General features: G+C 44.2%; 1 protein-coding gene across 2 annotated transcripts in view; it reads left to right on the forward strand.

Annotated features, from left to right (window-relative positions):
• Positions 1 to 19589, forward strand: part of rptor (regulatory associated protein of MTOR, complex 1) — a 505194-nt gene that overhangs the window by 40926 nt on the left and 444679 nt on the right. For both annotated transcript variants that reach the window (XM_070857808.1, XM_070857809.1), the window contains exon 2: positions 3143 to 3245. In XM_070857808.1, coding sequence (XP_070713909.1) covers positions 3143 to 3245 — 103 coding nt within the window. The remainder of the gene's footprint in view (positions 1 to 3142; positions 3246 to 19589) is intronic.

Below are 19589 nucleotides of genomic sequence, written 5' to 3' on the forward strand. Positions count from 1 at the left end.
CTCTCCTCCCCCCCTCTCCTCCCCCCCCTCTCCTCCCCCCCTCTCCTCCCCCCTCTCCTCCCCCCCCTCTCCTCCCCCCCTCTCCTCCCCCCTCTCCTCCCCCCCTCTCCTCCCCCCTCTCCTCCCCCCCTCTCCTCCCCCCCTCTCCTCCCCCCTCTCCTCCCCCCCTCTCCTCCCCCCTCTCCTCCCCCCTCTCCTCCCCCCCTCTCCTCCCCCCCTCTCCTCCCCCCTCTCCTCCCCCCTCTCCTCCCCCCCTCTCCTCCCCCCTCTCCTCCCCCCCTTCTCCTCCCCCCCCTCTCCTCCCCCTTCTCCTCCCCTCCTTCTCCTCCCCCTTCTCCTCCCCTCCTTCTCCCCCTCCCTCCCTCCTTCTCCCCCTCCCTCCCCTCCTTCTCCCCCTCCCTCCCCTCCTTCTCCCCTCCCTCCCCTCCTTCTCCCCCTCCCTCCCCTCCCTCCCCTCCTTCTCCCCCTCCCTCCCCTCCTTCTCCCCCTCCCTCCCCACTCTCCCCTCCCTCCCCACTCCCTTCTCCCTCCCCACTCCCTTCTCCCTCCCCACTCCCTTCTCCCTCCCCACTCCCCTCTCCCTCCCCACTCCCTTCTCCCTTCCCACTCCCCTCTCCCTCCCCACTCCCTTCTCCCTTCCCACTCCCCTCTCCCTCCCCACTCCCCTCTCCCTCCCCACTCCCCTCTCCCTCCCCACTCCCCTCTCCCTCCCCACTCCCCTCTCCCTCCCCCCACTCCCCTCTCCCTCCACCCACTCCCCTCTCCCTCCACCCACTCCCCTCTCCCTCCCTCCACCCACTCCCCTCTCCCTCCCTCCACCCCCTCCCCTCTCCCTCCACCCCCTCCCCTCTCCCTCCCACCCCCTCCCTCTCCCTCCACCCCCTCCCCTCTCCCTCCACCCCCTCCCCTCGCTGTCAGAAATACAGACAGAGAGTGAGAGACACACACACAGACAGAGAGATAGAGACACTGACAGAGATGGGGTGGGGGTGGAGGGGTGGGGGGGGGGGGGTCGTCCCAGCACGCTGTTGGTGGACTCCCGGTTATGCAGTCGATAAGTAGAAAATGTTTTATTTATTGATTTTTTTAATTTATTTTTATTTTTTATTAATTTTTTTTGATTTATTGATGTATTTATGATATATTATTGATGATGGCTCTTTATTTGTAAAACTGAAGTGTTTAATGTTTGTAAACTTTCCTTTAAACCCCCCCCCCCACCGGCCTTCCCTACGCCTGATTTGTAACCCATGCCTGATTTTCTAAGTGTAGACAAGGTTTTTCTGAGTGTACAAAAATCTACACTTACTCCATTCTAAGTTAGTTTGGAGTAAGTTTTCACTGCCTAAACTTTCAAAACGGGCGTAAGTGGCTGGACACGCCCCCTTTTGAAAAAAAAATCTGTTCCAAACTGAAGCTGTTCTAACTGACTAGAACTGGAGCAAACTAAATGCCGAGAATTGCAATTTCTAAGATACTCCATTCTAAACCAGTTGCTCCAAAAAAACAGGAGCAACTCAGGCCGAAACTTGGCCCCATACAGTGGTGTTCCTTGGGGGTTGGTATTGGACCACTGCTTCTTTTGATGTATATTAATGACCTGGACTTGGGTATACAAGGCATAATTTCAAAGTTTGCAGATGACATGAAACTTGGAAATTTAGTAAAAAGTGAGGAGGATAGAAACAGATTTCAGCTCCGTTAAGGAGGGAATTTAAGAGTCAACCAATTACCCTCTGAAGTGGCCTAGAAAGCCACTCGGTTGTAGCAGCTAGGAATGCAAGAATAAATTAAACAAAAAATGTTGGGAATCAGCAAGTAGCAATTTCAGTTCTGAACTGCTCTGCACTTGTGGGAAAGAACTGTCTTTGGCAAGGAGCTCACAATGGGTATGTGAGCAAATATGTATTTTATTATCCACTTCATTATCAATTCCAATCTGTGCAATGTTTGGTCATTACTTGTAAGTAATAAAAGCTAAGATAAACATTGGCTGCGTGTTATGCTTGCTGCGCCGTGTTCTAATTAAAAATGCAGGAAAATACAGAGGGGTTCATCAGTGGTGTGACTGGCATGGTAGATTTTGAGATTTAAGGTCAATGTGGCCGATTACACCGTTGCAGGAAATCTGGGCCACACTGTGTAGCTGTCATTTTAGTTTTAACGAGTGTGCCTGTGTTTGTCAGAATGGTCTCATTTCTTGAGCAGAACTAGTTTGGTAATGAAGTAAAAGTCTGAACCAACAACTCTTTATTGGCAGGACTGGGGCGTGGGAGCAAATTGGTGTGGGGGTGGGTTGGAGGGCTGCTGTCATTATAACAATCCTGAAACTGCTGAACGCTAGAGACAATATAGACCAAATACCTGTATGCATTGACTAACTTATACAGTTTTCAATGTTGGGATTACCAGTTATATTTAGTAAGTGTGTCGTGCAATTATAAAGCTCGAATTTAACCAGCTATTCCTCTGTTTGTTAAGAACGCTCCACTATTGGCAACTTCAGCTATCTAGTCCCTAAGCTCTGGAATTCCCTTCCTAAACCCCTCCTTTACAACCCTCCTTAAAACTTACCTCTTTGATTAAGCTTTTGGACATCTGGCCTACCCCTTGCATGGCTTGGTGTGAAATGTTGTTTGATAACACTCCTATGAAGCGCCTTGGGATGTTTTGCTATGCTAAAGACGCTATATAAATGTAAGTTGTTGAGCTGTACAGTTGTTAAAAGGTGTATGTATAATTTTGAGATATATTTTGAATCTTTGTTTAAAAAGAACTCTTGGTAGATTTGGATGGTTCACTTTTAAATTTGTTCAATTATATCTCTCACTCATGAAACTATAAACTGTATGCGAACACTGTCACTGTGAATACAACTTGTGATTCGTTTGCACTTGTCCGTTCAGTTTTATTTCAGGCGCAACCCATGTAAAAGCCACAAAACTAAGATTTGCATTCTACCTCATTACAAACTAGCACTGAAAATGAATGAAAGCTAGTAAGTGCACATGATATTTGACACAACTCGCGCACATTGAGAAAGAGGAACTGTTTATTGGTCTTGAAGCCTTTTATTGCAAATTAGGGAAGAATGTGATTTTTAACTTTGCTTAGTAACTTGATTTTGTTTTTGTGTTTTTAGATGAAAACTGTCAGTGTTGCCTTGGTTCTTTGCCTGAATGTTGGTGTGGACCCCCCAGATGTGGTGAAAACTACTCCCTGTGCACGATTGGAGTGTTGGATCGGTGGGTAACCTCCTCTTGTACTCATGGGAAGATGTATTCTTTAACATTTGTATTCATTTTCTCAGTGTTGCCCATTCACATATTCTGACTGCTTAATTATTTTTTTACAGATCTATTATTGGTCCTAAACAATTGAGGATAGTATTCCCTAATGTTCATATTCCCTTCTTGCTCCTTCTCCTCTTGCTGCTGCTCTCTGCCATCCCAGTGAATTCTCTACCCCAGAGGGCTCTGGACGCTCAGTCGTTGAGTGTTTTCAAGACTGAGATTGATATATTTTTGGGTGTTAAAGGAATCAAGGGATATGGGGGATAGTGCAGGAAAGTGGAGTTGAGGTAGATTAGCCATGATCTCATTGAATGGCGGAGCAGGCTTAAGGGGGCCGAATGGCCTACTGCTGCTCTTATTTCTTATATCCTTTGCTGGCCAGCAACCTCTGCTGCTGTATTTAAGTCTGCTGCTAAGAGTTGTGCTAAGTGCCACTTCTTGGCATCCATTTTACCAGTGGAAAAATCTCCTTCCTAATGGGCTTGGAAGCTCATCACTTGGGGAATCAGTGGTTTGTACAACCATTTGCGGTGCAGCATATTGGAGCACCAAAGCATTGAATCGCAAAGGAGTAGGTGTTTGAGAGCTTTCGGTTTTTGGGAACAAACTGGATGGAACATAGTCTTCTCGTATATTTTCCCATGTTAAAAGATGTACACTGTATGATTTTGTTCAGAATTTCAATACACCCATAAAATGCTCTGGATAATGCAATTTTTTTTTGATAACCATCGATTTTTATTATTTAGCAATTCAGCTTCGACAGAAATCATGCATTTTACATTTAACCAAATAACTGCGTTACAATGTAGTGGAAGAGTCTGGTCACAGTTCCTCAATCCGCAGAACAGGTGTCCTATCTCAGCTATGACAATGAGGAATGGCCTTCCAACGGGAAAAATAAATTTAGGTTTTTCTTGTAAGCCCCCAATTTACAGGATATTGAGCAGTAGTCATAGCTGGCCTATTTATGAAATCTCTCGATTTTGTTTGCGGGGAGTGAAGAGGGCAGAGGAAGGGAGAAAATGTCAAATTTGTTCGTGAAGGACTTGATTTTTGGTTTATTTGAATAAATATCTATTCTTTTGGGGTAAATAAACTGGCCAGGGCTAACATTTGGTTTGGCTCTGTTTAGTTTTAACTGCTAATGCTATAACCCATTAGAACTGGTTGAATCTGGAGAAGAGGTAAACTGTCACTTGACCCAGTAGTTTTACTTTTTCGTGGCACTACTTTCCCAGTTCTGCAGGTATTAATTGAGTGCTGCTAAAGTGAATCTGCTTCATATGAGAGCCCGGATAGTGAGTACTGGCAGGCTGCGGGCATTACACGGTACGCTTGATCTTCAGAAATGTATTTATTTTCCACTTTGGCGCAAGGCATTCTGATTAATTATTAGCGCAACTAGCCCGGCTAAGATGAATTAACTTAGCAGAAAGCTGGAATCGAATCTGGGACATTGCTGTTTCTTATAGCTCAGCTGCTCACTGCAGCATTGTCTCAGGAAGGCCATTAGAATTGGAAGGTCTTTCCTGCTTTAGGTTATAGAGAGCCTGCTTCTTAATTACATACTCCGATCTTTTTACTCCTGTTTTGGCAGCAATTTCAAATATTGATGTACACATGTTTTTAAAAAAAGGCAAATCACAGAAGAAGTATTTTCTTACTGTGTGAAATGCAGGTTATTGTTGTAAAGTTGCAACATAGAAACATTGGGCCCAAATTTCCACATGATTTGCGCCTGATTTTTAGGAACAACTGGTGAAGAACGGACTAGCTCAGAAATCGCAATTCTCCACATTTTTTTTTCTGCAGTTCTAGTCAGTTAGAACAGTTTCACTTTTAAACAGAATTTTTTCTTCAAAAGGGGCGTGTCTGGCCACTGACGCCTGATTTCAAAGTTTCCACAGTGAAAACGTACTCCAAACTAACTTAGAATGGAGCAAGTGAAGATTTTTGTAGAACTGAAAAAACCTTGTCTACACATTAAAAAATCAGGCGCAGGTTACAAATTAGGCGTCCGGAACGAGGTGGGGTGGGGGGGGGGGGGGGGAAGGGAAGTCATTAAATTCTATAATAAATCCTTATTTATACTTATACAAATATTATACAAATAAATCCAACCTGAATAAAAATTTATAAGCAAAGAAAAGATTAAATAAACCATCTTCCTACCTGTGTGAAAGTGCTTCAGCCAGGGAGAATGCTGCAGGAAGCCTCACAAGTTGAGGCAGCCGTTCCCGCGGTGGGGGTGGCGGGCGGAAGGGGAAGGAAGCCGTTCGTTCCCGGGGGGGGGGGGGGGGTAGCCGTTCCAGACGGCGGGCGGGGGGAGGGAAGGAGACAGTGAGAAGGCTGCAGGAAGCCTCAAGTTCAGCAGCCATTTCCCGACGGCAGGGGTGGGGGAGGCCGTCGGGAAACGACTGCCTCAACTTTCTGAGGCTTCCTGCAGCCTTCTCACTGCTGCAAGAAGCCTCAGTGCTGATGTGCTGATGGCAATGTGCTTTTATTAAAAAATGTTCAAAAATTAAACGGCTACAAAGAACTACAAAAATGGCCGAGTGCCAATGTTTCCTTCACACTGCGCGTGCGTGAACGCTCCAACGCGCACGCGCAGGGTTGTCGGCAGGAAAAAAAATAATTTAAATGGTACCCGCCCCCTCCCACTTACAAAATCGGCGCAAGTGTAGGCTCCGCGCCAAGCAGACATGGAGCTGCAGGGCGCTCCAGAATCGCGCGTTTTTTTTCCGGCGCGATAAACAGGCGCCCAGCTCGAAGGGGCGCTCGTTTTTTATCGTGTGGAAACTTGGGGCCATAGAAAATAGGTGCAGGAGCAGGCCATTCGGCCCTTCGAGCCTGCACCACAATTCAATATGATCATGGCTGATCATGCAACTTCAGTACCCCACTCCTGCCTTCTCTCCATACCCCCTGATCCCTTTAGCCATAAGGGCCACATCTAACTCCCTTTTGAATATATCCAACGAATTGGACTCAACAACTTTCTGTGGTAGAGAATTCCTTAGGTTCACAATTCTCTGGGTGAAAATATTTCTCCTCATCTCAGTCCTAGATGGCTTACCCCTTATCCTGAGACTGTGACCCCTGATTCTGGACTTCCCTAACATCGGGAACATTCTTCCTGCATCTAACCTGTCCAATCCCATCAGAATTTTATATGTTTCTATGAGATCCCCTCTCATTCTTCTAAATTCCAGTGAATATAAGCCTAGTCGATCCATCTTTATTCATATGTCAGTCCTGCCATCCCGGGAATCAGTCTGGTGATTAGGAGACCAAAAGTGTACACAATACTCAAGGTGTGGTCTCACCAAGGCCCTGCACAACTGCAGCAAGACCTCCCTGCTCCTATACTCAGATCCTCTCGCTATGAAGACCAACATGCCATTTGCTTTCTTTACTGCCTGCTGTCCCTGCATGCCTACTTTCAATGACCGATGTACCATGACACCCAGGTCTCGTTGCACCTCTCCTTTTACTAATCTGTCACCATTCAGATAATCTGCCTTCCTGTTTTTGCCACCAAAGTGGATAACCTCACACTTATATACATTATACTGCATCTGCCATGCATTTGCCCACTCACCTAACTTATCCTAGTCACCCTGCAGCCTCTTAGCATCCTCCTCACAGCTCACAGTGCCACCCAGCTTAGTGTCATCTGCAAACTTGGAGATATTACATTCAATTCCTTTGTCTAAATCATTAATATATATTGTAAGTAGCTGGGGTCCCAGCACTGAACCTTGCGGTACCCCACTAGTCACAGCCTGCCATTCTGAAAAGGACCTGTTTATTCCCACTCTTTGCTTCCTGTCTGCCAACTAGTTCTCCATCCACGTCAATACATTATCCCCAATCCCATGTTCCTTAATTTTGCACACTAATCTCTTGTGTGGGACCTTGTCAAAAGCCTTTTGAAAGTCCAACTACACCACATCCACTGGTTCTTCCTTATCCACTCTACTAGTTACATCCTCAAAAAATTCTCGAAGATTTGACAAGCATGATTTCCCTTTCATAAATTCATGCTGGCTTGGACCTATCCTGTCACTGCATTCCAAATGTGCTGCTATTACATCTTTAATAATTGATTCCAGCATTTTCCCCACTACCGATGTCAGGCTAAATGGTCTGTAATTAGCTGTTTTCTCTCCCTCCTTTTTTTAAAAAGTGGGGTTACATTAGCTACCCTCCAATCCATAGGAACTGATCCAGAGTCCATGGAATGTTTGAAACTGACCACCAATGCATCTACTATTTCTAGGGCCACTTCGTTAAGTACTCTGAGATGCAGACTATCTGGCCCTGGGAATTTATCGGCCTTCAATCCCATCAATTTCCCTAACACAATTTCCTGACTCATAAGGATTTCCTTCAGTTCCTCCTTCTCATTAGACCCTCGGTCCTCTAGTATTTCCGGAAGGTTATTTGTGTCTTCCTTCGTGATGACAGAACCAAAGTATTTGTTCAACTGGTCTGCCATTTCTTTGTTCTCCATTGTAAATTCACCTGAATCTGACTGCAAGGGACCTACGTTTGGCTTCACTAATCTTTTTTTCTTCACATATCTATAGAAGCTTTTGTCATCAGTTTTTATGTTTCCTGCAAGCTTACTCATACTCATTTACCCCCTCCTAATTAAACCCTTAGTCCTCCTCTGCTGAATTCTAAATTTCTCCCATTCCTCAGGTTTACTGCTTTTTCTGGCCAGTTTATAGGCCTCTTCCTTGGATTTAACACTATCCCTAATTTCCCTTGTTAGCCACGGTTAAGCTACCTTCCCCATTTTATTTTTATGCCAGACAGGGATGTACAATTGTTGTAGTTCATCCATCTGATCTTTAAATGTCTGCGATTGCCTATCTACCGTCAACCCTTTAAGTATCATTCGCCAGTCTATCCTAGCCAATTCCCATCTCATACCATCAAAGTTACCTTTCTTTAAATTCAGCACCCTAGTCTCTGAATTAATTGTGTCACTCTCCATCTTAATGAAGAATTCTCCCAAATTATGGTCACTCTTCCCCAAGGGACCTGCACGACAAGATTGCTAATTAATCCTCTCTCATTATACAGGACCCAGTCTAGGATGGCCTGCTCTCTAATTGGTTCCTCGACATATTGGTCTAGAAAACCATACCTTATACACTCCAGGAAATCCTCCTCCACAGTATTGCTACCAGTTTGGTTACCTCAATCTATATGGAGATTAAAGTCACCCATGACAACTGCTGTACCTTTTATTGCACACATTCCTAATTTCCTGTTTGATGCCATCCCCAACCTCACTACTACTATTTGGTGGTCTGTACACAACTCCCACTAACGTTTTCTGCCCTTTGGTGTTTCGCAGCTCTATCCATATAGATTCCACATCATCCAAGCTAATGTCCTTCCTTACTATTGCGTTAATCTCCTCTTTAAATAGTAATGCAGCCCCACCTCCTTTTCCCTCCTGTCTGTCCTTCCTGTATATTAAATACCTCTGGATGTTGAGTTTCCAGCCTTGGTTACCCTGGAGCCATGTCTCCGTAATCCCAATTACATCATATCCGTTAACAGCTATCTGCGCAGTTAATTCATCCACCTTATTACGAATGCTCCTCTCATTGAGACTCTGAGCCTTCAGGCTTATTTTTTTAACACTCTTTGTCCTTTATGTTGTAATCTGGCCCTTTTTTATTTTTGCCCTTGATTTCTCTGCCCTCCACTCTTACTTTTTTCCTTCCTACCTTTTGCTTCTGCCCCCTTTTTACTTCCCTCTGCCTCCCTGCATAGATTCCCATCCCCCTGCCATATTAGTTTAAACCCTCTCCAACAGCACTAGGAAACACTCTGCCTCCGACAGCGGTTCCAGTCCTACCCAGGTGCAGACCGTCCGGTTTGTACTGGTCCCACCTCCCCCAGAACCGGTTCCAATGTCCCAGGAATTTGAATCCCTTCCCTTGCACCATTCCTCAAGCCACATATTGATCTGAACTATCCTGCTATTCCTACTCTGACTAGCACGTGGCACTGGTAGCAATCCTGAGATTGCTACCTTTGAGGTCCTACTTTTTAATTTAACTCCTCGCTCCCTAAATTCAGCTTGTAGGACCTCATCCCATTTTTTACCTATAACGTTGGTATCTATATGCACCACGACAGCTGGCTGTTCACCCTCCCCCTCCAGAATGCCCTGCAACCGCTCCGAGACTTCCTTGACCTTTGCACCAGGGAGGCAACATACCATCCTGGAGTCTCGTTTGCGGCTGCAGAAACGCCTATCTATTCCCCTTATAATAGAATCCCCGATCACTATAGCTCTCCCACTCTTTTTCCTGCCCTCCTGTGCAGCAGAGTCACCCCTGGTGCCATGAACTTGGCTGCTGCTGCCTTCCCCTGATGAGCCACCTCCCTCAACAGTATCCAAAACGGTATATCTGTTTTGGAGGGAGGTGACCACAGGAGACCCCTGCACTACCTTCCTTCCCCTGCTCTTCCTGCTGGTCACCCATTCCCTATCTGCCCGTGTAACCTTTACCTGCGGTGTGACCAACTCATTGAACGTGCCACCCACGACATTGCATTGCTTGAAGCAGTGTGTTGGTTGCTGCAAAGCTCCACTCATGCAATGCCAAGGTTTTGACTCAAGCTCTTGGGGCTAGACTTTCCATATCCTGCCGCTACAGCTCGTATCTTGGCGGTAATCGGGTGGTATGAAGATATCGAGTCATCCATACCGCCCGATTATCGCCGAGATCTAAAGTCGCAACTTTCACCTGATTCCCTCCTGGTGGTAGCGGTGGCGGTAGTGGGCGGTCTAAGTCATCGTGTAAGGCTGGCTTCATCTTGCATGCGCAATTTTTTTTAATGCGCATTGTCAATCTGCGCTGGGCCCAGTTTAGAAATATAGCTCAGCACAGATTGACGATGCCCAGTGGAAGAGTAGAACACTGAGACTACATCCATAATATGTAGTCATGGGGAATTTTTGCTTCTCTGGGATGGTCAGTTTTATAAATTTTCAGTCCACATGCCAACAGTGAAAAAGGCATGAATAAAATCACTCAAAACTTTGGACAGAGATTGCTATTGATTGGCAGTACTGACATTAAAGGAACCTTGGGAACTATTGACACCAGTTTGAAGATTCTAATGTAGTTCTAAACCAGTGCTTACACATTGCTGCTAGTGAGCCAAAAACATCAAGTGAGATACCAGGCAGATCCAATTAACTTAAGCCATGCTGCATATTCTGAATTTTAAAATAACATACACAATCACTGTGGAGAACCAGGTTTTACTAACACTGATAGAATTAAGTAAGAAGACTTGTTTTCCGATAATGATAAAATGTTCTGTAAATACTGCATTTTTGTATGGTATGCACTATTTTCTTTAACTCTTGAATCCAACTCATTTAATCTCCTGTAGGAAGGTTCTGCACAATTTCCCCTTGTCCCAAATAACTTTATTAATGTACAAGTAATCTTGCATAATAATTTTAAATAATAAAAACAATTATATACTTTAATCATGATTACTCTGTCATCTTTTGTTCCTCCTAGACTCTCTTCCTTTTTACTCCCTGATCTACTTTTTTGTTTTGAATGTATTAATTTCACTCTTGTTCTGACTAATTTAATCTATTTTACTTACACCCATAAAATACACTCATAAATGATTTAAATGTCACCTACAATTAAAAGCAGCCTTTACATCTGATTTCAAAATGGCGTCCATACCGCTGGATCAGGAGCGCTTAAGTGTACCGTTTTCAGGGCGTTCTTAATTGCGGGCGGTATTTTTGGTAGTAATACGAAAAAATGCTGAAATTAGTGCTGGGTGGTGCACGACAAGATCGACCGAAAATCGACTGGATCTAATGGGTGAGCGACTGCGTTTACTGTCGGCGTTGATAGGCTGCCAAAACTACCGCCGACGGTAAGTCGCAAGTTTCGATCGAAGGCTTAAAATGGGCGGTAATGATGAAGAAACCTTAAATCGGGTGGTAATCGGGCACAAAGACCCCGAAAGTCTAGCCCATGGTGTCCTGTTAGGTGTTTCCAATAGCAGATGTTTATTAAAATTATTGTTCTTTTTTCCTTTTGTACAAGACTGCAAAGGTTGCCCACATTTTTTGGAAAACTTGTGTCAGTATCTCAAAGATAGCAATTGGTCAAGACCGAAGGTGCATTCAGCCTCCTCAAAAGGGAGCTTGGAAGAGAATCACACTTTGTGAGCTGGCACAAATTTTGGCTCAACGAGCATCATAAGGTCCTGACTGACCTTACTAGCTCAGTTAAAGAATATGTGTTCACAATGGGATAGGATTTTGAATCTATCAGCAATATAAATCTTGTATAGCTGTATTGGGCCAACTGTATGGCCGCCAGCCATGGTTTTGGTAGCTGGAGGGGTTGGTATGATTAACTTTGGCTGATGTCCACTTGGAAGCTCACATGGCCAGTATCAATAAATCTAGCTGTGCCTTCTCTTTCCAGCATTGACTTGGCGTGGGCAGTAAGGTCCTCTGAGGATCAGTTTGACATGCAGGTTCCCTTTAGGAAAACACAGGGAAGGTTATTGATATGTGTACAAAAACATTCCATCGTTCAAATTTCTTGGGGCAGTCTAAGTTCTTATTAAAATGATTTTTGGCTTTATATTCTGTGGAAAAATTCTGTTTCAAGCTATAGAGAAAGTGTCCTTGGGGCAGCAAAAGAAAGTGTCCTCCTGTTGCTTTGTTGTCTGCAAAAAAAGGGCTAGTTTTGATCGGCACTGAGCCTTAAAGGCATTGAATATGCTCATTTGAAAGGTTCCAGATAGTCACGTTGCGGTTTATGTAAGTGGAATTTCCAGGCTGGCAAGAGTTTAAAAAGTGCTTTCGGTTCAATTTGATCAATAAAATAATAATTGCAGGGTTTAGTGGCTCAGATTTATTCTAATGCTAGGTCCAAGTTCCAGTGAGATATCAGTGTCCATCTTTTCATACAGCAGTGAGCTTATGAGTCCAGTATTCTGACCTCACCATCCTTCTCAGCAACCCATTCCAACTGCTGATAACCCTTAAAAGAAAACATTTCTGAACTTCCTTAATTTGCCCTTTACAATGCTGAACTTTTGTCCTTCTGTCTTGTAACCTGGCTAACCTTGGTTATAAAGCACTTTGGGATGTACTGGGGCTGTGGAAGGCACTATATACATGCAAGTCTTTCTTTATGTGAACATACTATTTTATTTTCATTTACTCGCACATTAAGTTTGCCTCCAAGATCCTTTCTGAACCTTCTGTTCTAGTTTGAGGTTGACTAGTCCTAGTTTATGAAGTTTTTCCTTCTAATTCTTTTCTCTGACATCGAGGATTAGCTTATTGCTTTTATTTGCACTGCCTGCAGAGTTTGGGTGGCCATTTTATGTCAAAGTGACCTGAACTTTATGTATTATTCTAGATGTGGCCTTACCAGAGCACAGCATCTGGCTGGAGAATGGTGGAAGAACTGTGCTCTGCTGCAGATTGTATACTTATTGAAGGGCTTGCAAATCCTCTTGGATTCCTTGCTTTTGCACTCCAGTAGTGATGATCAGTCACCTTTTCCTTGACACCTTGCCCAACCACTAGTAAGGGATAAAATCTGGTATCATTTCAACATGAGATTATATTGAATTTATGTTGAGGAACTTTTCAAAGGAGTTGTTTTTTGGGCAAGTATGTCATCCCACAGTTGCTGCTTTGCAGCACCTACATGTGGTAGCATGTAGTGATAGAATGGGCTTCGATGCCCCGAGTTCCTGATCTCATCAGCATTGATATAGAGCAGAGAAGAGCTGAGTGGAGGCTAGATGCTTTCATATTCGGAGTTTTGAGGGTATGAATGAACTCTGGGACCTGGTTACCTGGCCCCTTATCTGGACTGGTGCATAAAGTTGCAGTTTGGGAAAAGGGGAGAGATTACATCAAAATGAGGGAGTGATAATCACGTAGAGCCTGAATTTGTGAATAGCTTGTCCCACAGTAATGGCACATCTGTGGTGCACGGCATTTTTATGGTGCAGAAATTCCAGGCAATTATGGCATGAAAGAAATGCCATTATATGCACCATGCCATAGTTTGCTGGGATGTTTGTGCTGCTCCACAGAGAACCTTGGTGAAAAAGTGGAACAGCTCATTATCATAGATCCGCCCCCATTTAAATGAATGGTGAGATTGAGTTTGCTAAACCAACGCCACTATGATCTCCACACCGGAGGGTTCAATCAGTAAAGTATTCAACCATGTTTTGACATAGGTTGCATGAATTTCCCACAAAATAAAGTTCCCTGGGTCTAAAATATTGATTGAGTTATGCTCTTGTGCAGCTATTTTGGAAAAACCTGATTATTTTACAGGTCAAGTGATTGTACTGATTTATTTAAAAACTATTAATTTAAAAACAGGAGATGCAAGGACTTCTTGATGTTCACTGTGGTTTAGAGGAATCTCGTTTCATACCAGTCCATATTATTATACGGGAAGGAAATATAAACCCTATTATCAAAAAAGAACATAAGAAATAGGAGCAGGAGTTGGCCATTTGGCTACTCTGGCTTGCTCTGCCATTTAATAAGATCATGGCTGATCTGATCTTGGGCTCAGCTCCACTTCCCTGCCCGTTCCCATAATCCTTTATTCCTTATTGCTCAAAAATCTGTATCTATACCTTAAATATATTCAATGACCCAGCCTTCACAGCTGAGAATTTCACAGATTTACAACCCCCTGAGAGAAGAAATTCCTCCTCATTTCAGTTTTAAATGGGTGGCCCCTTATTCTGAGACTATGCCCCTTAGTTTTAGTTTCTCCTATGAATGGAAATATCCTCTCTGCATCCACCTTGTCGAGCCCCCTCATTATCTCATATGTTTCGATAAGATCACCTCTCATTCTTCTGAACTCCAATGAGTATAGTCCCAACCTACTCAACCTATCTTCATAAGTCAACCCCCTCATCTCTGGAATCAACCTAGTGAACCTTCTCTGAACAGTCTCCAATGGAAATATATCCTTCCTTAAATACGGAGACTAAAACTTTACGCAGTACTCCAGGTGTGGCCTCACCAATACCCTGTACAGTTGTAGCAGGGCGCCTCTGCTTTTATACTCCATCCCCCTTGCAATAAAGGCCAGCATTCCATTTCCCTTCCTGATTACTTGCTGTACCTGCATACTAACTTTTTGTGTTTCATGTACAAGGACCTCCGGTCTCTCTGTACTGCAGCACTTTGAAATTTTTCTCCATTTAAATTATAATTTGCTTTTCTATTTTTTCTGCCAAAGTGGATAACCTCACATTTTCCCACATTATACTCCATCTGCCAAATTTTTGCTCACTCATTTAGCCTCTCTGTATCCCTTTGTAGATTCTTTGTGTCCTCCTCACAATTTGCTTTCCCACCCATCTTTGTATCATCAGTAAAACTTGGCTACATTACATTCGGTCCCTTCATCCAAGTCATTAATATAGATTGTAAATAGTTGAGGCTGCGGCACCCCATTCGTTACTGTTTTTCAACCAGAAAATGACCCATTTATCCCGACTCTCTGCTTTATGTTAGTTAGCCAATTGTCTATCCATGCTAATATATTGCCCCCAACCCCGTGAACTTTTATCTTGTGCAGTAACCTTTTATGTGGCACCTTATCGAATGCCTTCTGGAAATCCAAATACACCACATCCACTGGTTCCCCCTTATCCATTCGATCTTTGTTAGAAGTACAGTTTGTAAATGATTGAACCGCCAGCATTCAGCCGGTGAAGAGTCTGACACAGTGTGGGGCTGGATTTAGCTGTGAAAATAATGGTGAGGCTAACAGAGCAGCCCTTGTATTAGCAGAGTTGGTGCCCTTTTGCGCCATCTCGATTATAACCATCACAAATTCATTACAAAGTAGGAAGAAACACTAACTCCCATTTGTATTGATCATTTAAAAAAAAATGAAATGAGGAAATCTGAGAAAATTGTTTGGCTCTTTTACTTTTATGGAAGTATTAAATCACCTGTTGTTCCATTCTGTGTTGGCCCCGGTACCTTGGATGTGTATCTGACATTGACCACGCCGCTCCCGATCAGACTGTGGAGGATTAATTATTTTCTCAGCAAATTGTGGCGTGGATTTGCCGCTGGAGGATTGGCAGCTTCTCTTCACGGCAGAGTGAAGTAGTGAGACATTGCTCCTGATTACTTCACAACTGCAGTCTTTTTTGAGCTACCTGGTATTCAAAAATTGTTTGGAATGGATTTTTCTTAGGAGGCAAATATGGAGTTTGAATACATGTATGCTATATTTATTATATTTAAGTGGCCAGTTCAGAGCAATATTCCTAGCAGCTTTATTTTTTTGCTTCCATCTTTCTCCCCTTCTCCCTTTTAAGGGGTGGTCAGGAATGGCTGAGAAAAGAGCTAAAAAAAATGGCAAGAAAAGTTACAAAACAAATAAGATCTCAGATAAGGCCTTTTGGCCATCGAGCTCATTTTTACATAAAAAACTACAATTTGCTTTCTTCCTCCCCCTGCTCCCTCATCACATCATGCAAAGCATCTTGAATGACAGTGCTAGCAAGCGGCACTTACTCACCAATAACCTGTTCACCGATGCTCAGTTTGGGTTCCACCAGGGCCGCTCTGCTACAGACATCATCACAGCCTTGGTCCAAACGTGGACAGAAGAGCTGAATTCCAGAGGTGAGAGAGTGACTGGCCTTGACATCAAGGCAGCATTTGACCGAGTGTGTCATCAAGGAGCCTGAGTAAAATTGAAGTTGATGGGAATCGGGGGGCAAACACTCCACTGGCTGGAGTCATACCTAGCACAAAGTTGTAGTTGTTGGTCAATCATCTCGACTCCAGGACATCACTGCAGGAGAAATATCTTGGGGCCCAACCATCTTCAGCTGCTTCATCAATGACCTTCCCTCCATCAAAAGGTCAGAAGTGGGAATGTTCGCTGATGATTGCACAGTGTTCAGTTCCATTCGCAACTCCCAGATAATGAAGCAGGCCATGCCTACATGTAGCAAGACCTGGACAACATTCAGGCGTGGGCTGATAAATGGCAACTTTCGTGCCACACAAATGCCAGGCAATGACTATCTCCAACAAGAGAGAGCCTAACCACTGCCCCTTGACATTCAACGGCATTGCCAAATCCCCCATCATCTACAAGATGCACTGCAGCAACTCGCCAAGGCTTCTTTGGCAGCACTGTAAATGTAGATTATTTTCCTCAATCTGGTTCAGTAAAATTACTGAATCGAATACCTATTGTGCTTTAAACAAAGCAGTCTTTATTTTACCGCCCGGCAAGACTTATCAGACAGAAGATATACTCTCTCGATAGAGCGTGCACACTCCCTACGGATAAGTGACGTTACATTGTCAAGGCACGATGGTTATACATTTTCGGCAAAAGATAACAAGATAGGGCTAGAGTGACATCCCAGCTCAGCCCATCTCTTTTGATCCCTCCTTCCCTTCGTCCACTCATAAGCCGACCCAAGCATGGTCCGATTTTAAACAAAGACCTTCTGTCAATGTTTCAGGTTAATAACATGATTTAATAAGACCTTGAGGTTTTTCTGCAAGCTGTGGGTTTTGTTTCAATATGTGTTAGTGTTGTAACATTTCGCAGTCTCGAGTCTGAGATGTCATGGCTATTCCTCCATGAATTGTTTGTTAGCTTATACTGTCCCTATACAATTCCCACGTTCTCAACTTCAATGTCTCTATACATTTTTAAACATTCACATTCCCCCCTTTTATCATTCCATGATAACACTTAGGATCATTCTAGGAGTAAAATGTATAGGGAATGTGAACACACCCAACATCTAGAAAAGTTCCCATTTTGCGCATAAACATAAGACATGTAGCTCTCGTCTCTGTCTCCCCTCCCATGCGCCAAAACTGTCATATATCAACACTATTATACAGACTGTGGCATACAGACAGTTTCATCTTATGGCTCAGGATTCAGATAAATAGTCCAATTATTTTGCTAATTAAAAGAGTTCAGTTTTCCCGTCTCTCTTCTCAGGTCACCGTCGGTGTAGCTGGCTGTCTATCACTACGGGTAAAAGTTCAAACTGGTCCACATTCCAATTAGGATGCCAATGGCCTTGTTCAGCTATGGAGAAGAGGAAGTCTGGAACAGAAACAGGAGTTAGAATAACCAGTAAAATAGGTTCGTTAGGGGGTGGTGAGCTTGCAGTGGTGCAGGTGAACCCAGGCACTTTTCCCCTCAACCTTGGCTGCAGTGGGAGTAGTGAGTAACACCTGAAAAGGCCCCTCCCATTGTGGCTCTAATCCCTTCCGAATCCATACTTCCCTAGTGCCACGAGGGACAATTCGGGTAAAACTGGGAGGTCGAGGTGAGCATCTTGAACCTGGTTGTGAACTAGTCGCAGAGCCTGAGTCAGAGAAAGAACATAGGTGGTCATCAGTCGAGCTGAGATACCATATCTAGGAACAATTTCCCTCATTAACACCTTAACAACAGTTTGAGCCTTATTGTCCAGGGTAGGGTAGGCTTCAATCTATCTGCTAAACACATCTACTATTACTAACACATATTTGTAACACTGAACTTTTTGCAACTCAATGTAGTACAACTGAAATGTCTCAAAGGGACCTTCGGGTAGGGGCGTTTTACCCCAATCACAGGGGACTCCCTTCCCTGGATTATGTTGCTGGCAAACCAGGCAACGACTACTGATGTTCTGGGTGAGCGCCTGGAGTCTAGGGTGCCACCAAGTAGCCAAAAGTGTGTCACTCGTGGTCCTTGCTCCACAATGAGTAGCAAAATGCATACATTCAATAACCCATAGAGCCAACTTGTCAGACATGCAAGTCTGTTCCGCAGGAGTGGTCCAGAGTTTAGAAACATTGTCATAAGTACATGCATAATATTTCCACAACAGTTTATCTTTTTCAGGAGCGTCCTCCTGTGCTTTTATAACATCTTGGATGGTTGGCATTGGTTTTTCCGAGGCTAACTTATCCTTCGCAGGATTTTTAGTCTGACTCATAATTTTGGGCACTACCATCTGTTGGTCACGAGAGGCCTGTTTGGCCTTTTGGTCAGCACAACGATTCCCTATATCAACCAGAGAATTTCCGGTAGTGTGGGCAGTACATTTGACAATGGCAATGCTTTTGTGGAACATGAGGGCTTGCAACAAATCAGATACTAGCTGTTTATGGGATATCTCATTCCCCTGTGAGGTTAGGAATCCCCTATTTTTAATCATGGGCCACCCCAAAGGCATACCTAGAGTCGGTATAGATATTGACTTTGAGATCTTTGGCCAAGATACAGGCTCGGGCGAGGGCGAATAGTTCAGCTTGTTGAGCAGAATAGGCAGTTTCAAAAGCGGCAGATTCCAAGACCTGTTTCTCCTGGTTTACTATGGCGTATCCTGAGATTCGTGTACCTTCTGGATTAATTCCGTCAACATACATAATACAGTCTGGATCTTCAATTGGTACATCAACAAAATCTTCCCTGACTGATGTGGCCTCTTAAATTAAAGATAAACAATCATGACTGGGTTCTTCCTCATCTTGGGGTGGCTCAGTAAGAAAACAGGCCGGATTAATTGCAGTACAGTGCCGAAAGGTCAGCTTAGGATTGTTTAGTAAGTAGATCTCATATCTGCTTTGCCTGGCCATGGTAAGGTGTTGAGTCTGCAGTTGGCCCAGGAGGGCAGCTACGGAGTGAGATGTGTTAAGACAACGGTAGCACAGTCTTTCAGAATTGTACAAAACAGTTGAAAGGGCCGGTCATAGAGGGGCCGGCCCAAAGTCGGAGCTTGCAGCAGGGCTGTCTTTAGTTCCTTAAAGGCTTGGACGTCTACGGTTTCTATTTGTATACGGGGTGAGGTGCTTAGTCATCAGGGCAACATTAGGGATCCAGGATCTGCAGTAATTGATCATCCCCAAACACTGTCGCATTTGTTTAGCCGTGCTAGGGACTGGAAACTGGCAAATTGGTTCGACTCGGCTAGCCTCCAAAGCTCGGTGGATACTCGGTATTGCCTGTGATAACCCACTTGGGAGGGGTCCTCTGCCCACACATGAGGATCCACATAGTCAGGTATGTCAGAGCCAGTATGATGCTGCAGAGTCGTTAAGATCTTCTCGGGGTCCCCGTGGAATTTGCACATCCCGGCTGGTAGGGTCAGCCTCGTCTATAGCCTGACGCACCATAACTCCCAAATCTTTAGCGTGGTGGGGAGGTAATACTTCACGAATAA

This window comes from Pristiophorus japonicus, chromosome 16, assembly GCF_044704955.1.
Source record: "Pristiophorus japonicus isolate sPriJap1 chromosome 16, sPriJap1.hap1, whole genome shotgun sequence".
Taxonomy (NCBI): Eukaryota; Metazoa; Chordata; class Chondrichthyes; family Pristiophoridae; genus Pristiophorus; species Pristiophorus japonicus.